General features: G+C 47.5%; 1 protein-coding gene across 14 annotated transcripts in view; it reads left to right on the plus strand.

Annotated features, from left to right (window-relative positions):
- Positions 1-8,505, plus strand: part of nrxn3b (neurexin 3b) — a 302,281-nt gene that overhangs the window by 128,191 nt on the left and 165,585 nt on the right. For all 14 annotated transcript variants that reach the window (XR_015104508.1, XR_015104509.1, XM_086143044.1 and 11 more), the window contains one exon: positions 2,084-2,203. Coding sequence is in view for 12 of the 14 variants with exons in the window: in XM_086143044.1 (XP_085999170.1) it covers positions 2,084-2,203 (120 nt within the window). In the remaining 2 variants the exon portion in view is untranslated. The remainder of the gene's footprint in view (positions 1-2,083; positions 2,204-8,505) is intronic.

The following is an 8,505-nucleotide window of genomic DNA, read 5'->3' on the forward strand; positions in this document are numbered from 1 at the left end:
CCGGAACCAACGTGACCCGTGCAACCAGTAGAACCAACGCCTCTGTACATTTCCGTCACTCCGCTGACGGTTAGAACCCAGCTGCTCGCCAAAACATCCCAAGTGATGTGCGGATCATGAGCGATTTGTTCAAAATGCATCATGATTCATGATTCTTTGTCTCTATAAACTCATTCACTAATACATTCCTGCTACCGCTAGTTAGCCGACTGCAAATAAGAGACTAAGCAACATATCATGATGTACCACTGCTATTCTAACCAGCATTTGCAGATCTAACTAGCATTTGTTTCTATCAAGTGAATCACTTAATTAGCCCCTAAAACATGGAGAAGGAGCTCTCGTTTCTTGTTTTAACTCATGCCTCCCCTTTCATTAACTGTGGTGAGCTGTAACCAGAGCCACAGAGGGCTTAAAGGAGCGCTTCCCCACCTCGCCAAACAAAACACTCAATAGCTTTTCACCCTCACAAAACTAAGGAATCACCCAGTAGCTCAGAGTAGCTCTTCCCCCTTGCGAAATGAACGACTCACTCAGTTCTTCAATTAACGAATCACCCAGTAGCTCAGAGTAGCTCTTCCCCCTCGCGAAATGAACGACTCACTCAGTTCCTCAGTAACGAATCACCCAGTAACTCAGAGTAGCTCTTCCCCCTCGTGAAACGAACGACTCAATCAGTTCCTCAACTAACGAATCACCCAGTAGCTCAGATTAGCTCTTCCTGCTCACGAAAAGAACGTCTCCCTCAGTAACTTGATGAACGAATCACTCAGTAGGACAGAGAAGCTCCCACCCCTCACAAAATGAAGGACTCACTCATGAATCCAACTAACGAATCACTTAGTGTCGCCCTCACCACGCGCGCGAAAACGCATTCAGTAACTCAACTAACCAATCAGTGAATAGCTCAGAGTAGTTCTTCCCCCTCACAAAATTAACGTCTCACTCAGTTCAACTAATGAATCACCTAGTAGCTCAGAGTAGATCTTCCCTCTCGTGAAAAGAACGACTCCCTCTGTAACTCAACTAATGAATCAGTGAATCGCTCAGAGTAGTTGCGCCACTCAGAAAATGGGTGACTGACTCAGTGACTCCAACGACTCAAGTGACTCATATAAAGTCAAATCATCAAAAAGAAGTGATTTTCCCATCATCGCTCCAGACAGACGAGTCTCCCAATCGGGCGGGCAGACGGGTGGGCGCGGCCCGGTCGACCACCGACTCCGCACATTGCGCAGTAAATGCACTTTCAGCCGGCAAACTCGCCCCGTTATTACTTGTGTCTTCCTCTATTTGGGACGCCTGCTGTCCTTCGCACGGAGACAACTGCGGCTAAACGCGGTCCGCTCGCATTCGTTCGCCGCACAGTTGGGCTCTGCGTTTAATTTCTGTGTTGATCGGGAGGGGGTGGCGCCCGAGGTCTGCCCCTGTGTTTTACTAAACTCAGACGGAGGTGTCGTTTACCTTGTTATGTATGCTGTGCGTCCGTCCCTCCGCAGCTCCGCCTGGCCGGAGTGCATACGCAAACACATCTCCTAGCATCTTTCCTTTCTCCTCGTGACTTCCCGATCGTGTACCGCGCGCCCCCGTGTCTCCGCGGCTAAGTTCCCGGAGGGGCGCGTCGGATGTTATATTTGTGTCACCGCATTTGTCTCGTGGCTCGTTCACAGAGGGGAATGCACCATTCTAAGTTTTATCACGATAAAACTTGTGTCGAAGTATACCGAATAGATATATGTGTTCACTTCCCGTCGGAATGATGGCAGTCGTTTGCATGTTTACGTCCACACAGATCCTCTGATTGGAGGAAATGAAGAGACGCCGACGGTGTCACCGAGGGATCTCGCGCTCTCGCCCTCCGTTTTTAAAGATCCCCCCCACCCGCGGGGGCGAGGCTTCGCCCTCGTCTTCCTCCGGTGACACCGCGCCCGCCTCTTGTTTCCTCCGAGCACCGTGACGTGCCCGTCTCTCTCTGGAACTCTCCGGTTCTGCATGGCTCCCCCCCCCGCATTGTGTCGTCTCCGCTGTCGCCGCCGCCGACCCCTGTGGTGATTTTTTTTTTTTTGTTCTTTGCCCCCCCCAGGCCCGAGCACCACCTGCCAGGAGGACTCCTGCGCCAATATGGGCGTCTGCATCCAGCAGTGGGAGAACTTCACCTGCGACTGCACCATGACGTCCTACTCCGGGACTCACTGCAATGACCGTGAGTACATTTACGCGCTTCCTTTCCCTTTGCGCCGCTGCTCCGCACTAATCCTCGTTGGGTCGCAATGTAGTTTGGAGTCTGGAATTGTGCTCGTGGTTCGTGCTTCGATTGCCGTTTTCTATCCGCCGGCGGCTCCTGAGTCGTCAATGATTCATTCATTTTAGTGACCAATGTTTACTCTTCTCTATTAACTCATTCGCTGACTATGGCTAGCTAGCTAGCTAGCTACCTCCAAATACGAGACTAGATGACATGTAGCTGTTGTATGATCGCTTTTCTAACTACATTTGTATAAATATATCTAGTGAATCACTGAATTAGCCCTCTGGGAAGAGCTCTGGTTTCTCGTCGCAACTCATTTGGCCCTTTCAGAGCGCACACGTATGCCCCCGACTCTTGCAAGACTCATTCGGTTACTCGACAAACCGATCGCTCGGTAGCCTCGGTAGCTCCCGCTGCTGGCCAAACGAATGACTCACTCCGGGGACTCAATGAACAAATCGCTCCGTGCTTCAAAGTTGCTCAACCCACCCACACGCAGAACAAACGACTCAATCAGTAACTCGACGAACAAATCGCTCGGTAGCTCAGAGTGGCCCTCCGTGCTTGCAAAATGAATAAAGCTCTGGTAATTCAATAATGAATCACCGAGTAGCCCAGAGAAGCCATCCTACTCAGAATACAGGTTACTGACTCATTGATTCAAATGACCCAAAACGACCGATTCTCTTTGGTGAGTGAATCATTTTACGTTGAATTCATTCCTGTTCAGAGATGCTCTCTAATATTGACTTCAATTTAGTTTGGTTTGAAGCCGCCGCTTTCCGACGAAGCTCCTCCCGACATCGCCGCTTCGGGCGAGACGGGAAGCACGTGTGAGTGGAGTGCCCATTTAGGACTTTCTCATCTGCGATTCAAAAGTCGGCCACTAGATGGCAGTACATCCACGCAACGGTCGCAAGCGCCGCAGACGCAATCCCCGGAGGATGAAATCAGCTTCCTTGATATTACCCTCGACTCTCCCGTGGAAGCGAGGCCCGATGAAGCTTCCGCGTCTCAGCCCCGTGACTCGATGCCTGTCCGCCTTCTGTTTGGCAAGAGAATTTCTAATTAACAACGTCACTCCGCTTTAGCTGCCAGCTCGTCGCTAACGGTGCGACGTCTCTATGCAGCGAAGGAATCGGAGCAAAGTTAAACGAAGATTTTCCCGGGTGAAGCCGAACTCCTGAGGTTCTGGATGATTTGGGTTTGATGTGGCCTCCATTAGCAATTAGCGCGTGGACCGCACACCTCCACGTATAGAAACATGACACGGAGGACATTCGCAGCGGCGCCGGCGTGCCCTCGGCTCCCTATATAGGGAGGTTTGGCAAACCGCTTGAATCTTTTTATAGCGTTTCTATCGCGCCCAGCTTGGGTTTGACGCTTTTGTCACGCTTATCTCTGTTTCTCTGCAGCCGCATATCCGTCCCTCTCCTTTCCCCCTCCTTTTCTTCACCTTCACTCGGTCGGAGTTCTGAGCAGAGCCGGATTTCGCTGAAAGGGAACGGGGCCCGCAGAGCGGCGGGGCACGGCCCGGTCCCGCGTCCGCTACGATTACTCGAGTTACATAACGGCATTATCTCGGCAAAGGTCGCACCGCGGTAAACAAACAGACCGGGAGCGGAAGGGAGAGAGAGGAAGGCAGGAGACAAAAAAAAAAACCCAAAAAAACAGAAAACTGTTTTTCTGTCTGATGCTAGCATTAGCAATCGCCTGCTTGGATTTGCACCAGATTGAGTTTGTGTGTGTGTTAGTATGATATTGTGGTGATACCAACTCTTGATAGCACCTCCATGTCTGTGATGGTTGAAGTAACACTCACACACACACACACACACACACACACAAACACACACATCACACCCGTAATCCCTTCTAAATGTCTCTCACTTCTCATTGATACCAATAAGAGCAGCATCCTCAGGCATGATGAGGGTGCAGACAAAGATGGCAGCTGATTGGCTGCCGCGCACATGTGATGTTATGTCACATGTAAAGCTGGAGAATCTGCGTTCACACCGACGTGCTTGATTTACACAAGGGAGACGGAAAAGATTAGCCTGGGACTTGGGAGTGCGATTGGCACGACCCTTCCAAACAGGCGCCCGGAGTCCGATCTGGCGGCGCCATCATTCGGGAAAAGACCAACTGCGGCGAGCGCGTTTTGAAAAACACAAAAGCGAAACCTCAGATGTTTCCCCCTCCATAAACCCCATCTGTTAGCATCGGCTCCTCGGGATGTTCCACTCCTTTACGAGTTTCTGTACAAGTTCACTCTTTTACCCGATCTGATTTCGCAGCTTGTCTTATCCCGGCTCACTCATCCCCACGGGCGGAGCGCCGAACAAACGCTTCCGTGGCTCGAAAAAGTCTATCATAATGCTTCTTCTCAGTTTAGCCGAATGTGCCGGGGAAGTCCATTAAATGCTCAATTTAACAGAATCCACTCCAAAGTTTCTTCGGTCGAATTGTCTCGTTATGAGATTGAAATGAAGTTTATGAGAAAACGTTAGAACGAACCTTTGCTACGCCACCGCTCCGGTCGACTCAGGAAGCGGAATGCCTCATGGTGCATTCAGACCGCGTAGGAACCAGGGACTAGAACCATCTTTTTTCTCCTGCTCTGAGGCGGCGTCTTTTTACAGAACTCATTGCTGCTCTGAGATTGGACGAACACAAAAGTCATCCCCGCTACCGGGTAGCTCTTGTGGACAGAACCAGTGAGAAATGGACCCATGAAGAAGTCCTAGCTCTTCTGCCCTGCTACGCCTCTGAGGGGTTTCCAGGGCTCGTAGCAGAATATCAACATTTTGAGTTAGATAACGGCGGGGTTCTTCACACAGCGAAGCAGTGCAGGGAGAAAATGAAAACACTTCAACCCATCTGATAGTTATTATTCCCACTAAACGCTGTGGGAGCTTCGTTCTTCATGTTGTATTTGTCGTACTTTCTTTCTCTTAGCTTTGTATTAGCATGCAGTTTGGTAATATTAGCTTTGTACTAGCATGCAGGTCGGCAATATTATCATTGTATGATCACGTAGGTCAGTAATCTTAGTGTTGTTCCAGCACAAAGGTCAGTAATATTGTCTCTATACTGGCATGCAAGTCGATAATATTAGCATTGCTATAGCATGCTGGTCGGTAACATTAGTTTTATACTAGCACGCAGGCCGGTAACATTAGCTTTATGCTAGCACGCAGTTCGGTAAAATTAGCTTTATGCTAGCACACAGGTCGGTAACATCAGCTTCATATTAGCAACCAGGTTGGTAGCATTAGCTTCATACTTGCATGCAAGTCGGTAATATTATAGCTGTACTAGTGCACAGTTGGTAATATTGTCTTTCTACTAGCACGCAGGCTGATCATATTAGCATTGTACTAGCACGTTGGTTGCTAATTAATATTATCTTTCTACCAGCGCGCATGCCGGTCATACCGACTTTGCCGCGTAAGATAACGGCGTTGCTAATCCGAGCGGGCAGACTGTCACCAGACAACACTTGATGACACGTTTCACATTCAGAATCGAAACTCGTTTATTGCTCTGTGTTGCAGACCGATAGGGAATCTTTTATTTCTTTTTTTTTTTTTTTAATGGGTTCCCAACCTTAGTTATTCCATATAATAATCATGTTCACACTGCATGTATGCGTTTGCTCACGGGAGGCCGACGCAGGTTGAGATGTGCACGCCGGCTCCACGGCGTTCACGCAATTGCCCTCCAGAATAAACGATTCTTTGAGTATTTCCACATTTCACTCCAGATTGCTGTCTCTGCCTCTGCGTCCCTCAGATTGCATTTTTCTTCTGAAAGACGCCGCGGCGCGTTGTTTTGCGCGTGGGTCCCCCTTCGCAGGTAATTATCAGTGTACCTTACAAAAATAAATGTCTCGGCTCCGCCGCAAGGCCGCCGTTGGCTCAGTTCGGTTGCCATGGCGAGGATGCGCGTGGAGGAGCGCGGGGTGTGAAGCAAACAAGTCCTCGGAGAGGAGACGGCGCCGTTTGATGGATTACGACTATTAATCTTAACCTTTCAGCTTGGGATGGGAGGAGTGGGGTAACTCCCCACCCCCACCCGCGCCCCCCTTCGAGTTTGTCTGGAGGGCAGTGTCCTGTGGAAGTGCACGAACGCTGAGCGACACGTCGCCGCTCCCCATCGGATCAGGAGCCATGCTTGTTTTTCCGTTTATCACCTGAAAGCATTTAAAGTCAATTACCTGACGGGGTTTTATTCCCACTGAGGTCTGTCCGACCGCGCACGTGACGAAGCACGTGCAGACAGCGACACCCCTCAGACCTGAGACGCCGCCTCGTCCGCGACCTTGACGTGACAGAAGTGAGAAGCGTTAACGCATTCTGCGGGGGGGGAGGAAACTGAGTTGTTGTGTGTAATTACTCTGTAATTGGCTAGCGAGGCGGTGAGCGCTTTAACTCGAATACGCCGACGCCCCCTCACCTTTCAAAACATGTGCACTGATTTTTAGAGCTAATTTAACCAAGGGTTTGAATTTAGCGCATCTCTTTAAGACGTGTGAATGGTTGTACATCTCTATCTGACGTCAGAATGAATGTTTTTTTTCTCTCTGTACGATGTGCGGATGAATTGTCGACGTGCAGGTGCACAGAGCCCCTGGGGGGACATGGGCGAGAAAAAAATAAGATAAATTTCAATACCAACTTTCACAAAATCTTGTAAAACTGTTAACCTGAACCAGGTGGTGTTCGGGTTGTGGGACTTAACGTTAGAGGCTTCATAAGCATAATGAGCTTAGCTTGACTTAAACTATGTGTTGCTACATTAAGTTATTGACAGATGTTATGCCTTCTTTTGTCTCTCTTCATCCGTATATCCGTTATTTGGGACGTCTCTGAAATGCAAGAAACCTCAAATCATCCTCCATGACTACATCTTTACAAACAGCAAACACAACCAATCAACACCACTAAATAAAACTAAAAAAACATCTCCCGCTCAATTGTTGCATCTATTGTGTTCCTGCTCTGACCATGGATGTGCCTTTTTCCCTCCCTACTTAAAAAAAAAAAAAAAAAAAAAAAAAAAATATATATATATATATATATATATATATTAATAATTTAAAAAAAAAATATATATATATAGTATACCCTTGTTTTTTGCGGGGGTTACATTCCAAAAAGAAGCCATGATAGGCAAAATCCGTGAAGTAGAAACCTCTATTTTTTTTTTACAATTATTATACAATTAAATAATATATTATACATTGAAAAGAAAGACCAAACCATTTTACAGGCCTAATCATTTGTTTCACAAATAAAAGTACTTTACTTTAGAAACTTTTTTTTTCAACAAATAACTTCAGTACTGTACTGTCAAATAATAATTTTAATCATCAATGTGAATAGAAGGCTTCAAATTGCGGAGATTAGCACCGACAACCGTGACCTTATTGCTGCTGCGAAACTTATTGCTGCTGTCGTCCTTATGTTTTTTTCTCCCTTCTTTATGGAACGAACGGAAGATTCATTAATTCCGTAATGCCGACCTGCCGCATAGCTTTTACCTTCCGTAGCATGTCCAGAAGTTTAACTTTATCTGCGATAGATAGCATCTTCCGCTGCCTTTTGGGCCCTGCCGCAGGTGCTTTTGTCAGTCCAGAGTGTTTTGTCAACATTATGGGTTTTAGAGAAACTTGAAATTGCGAGAGAATTTGCAGGTACGTCATGTAAATTTGGCAAGCTGTTTTACGTATTTGTACATATTAAACTGCAACGTTATTGACGCACAGGTAGAGAAGAAGCGGAGTGACTTTTTAGCCAATCAGAATGCAGAACACAATGCACGATGCAAATTTGTGAAGTAGCGAAACCGTGAAAAGTAAACCGCGTTATAGCGAGGGATCACTGTATATGTACACATATCCCTTAAGGGGCTCCATACAAATGAGTGAGTGAATGGTTGTATCTGCTTCTTGATGTATGAATAAATGAATGTTTATATCCATCTGGAAATGTTTCCTAGTCCCTCTCATTTAGGCTCACTTGCTTTTTTTTTTTTTTTTTTTTTCGGAAGGGATGCCGAGTTGTCATTTCGAGGGAACAGCGCGGAAAGTTAGTTGGCGACACGTCGCCGTACTTTCACCCTCTCCTCGTCGGGCGCCTGTACAAGCACAGACGCCGAGGAAGAGGAGTTCCTGTGCTGTCGTCCGATACGACGCTGAATCAGAACAGTGTTTAAAGCGAGAACCGCCAAATGGATGGTTTTTCACAAAA

The sequence above is a fragment of the Fistularia commersonii genome, chromosome 36 (assembly GCF_037954325.1).
Source record: "Fistularia commersonii isolate RoL2024-O1a breed Wild chromosome 36, RoL_Fcom_v1.0, whole genome shotgun sequence".
NCBI classification, from domain to species: Eukaryota; Metazoa; Chordata; class Actinopteri; order Syngnathiformes; family Fistulariidae; genus Fistularia; species Fistularia commersonii.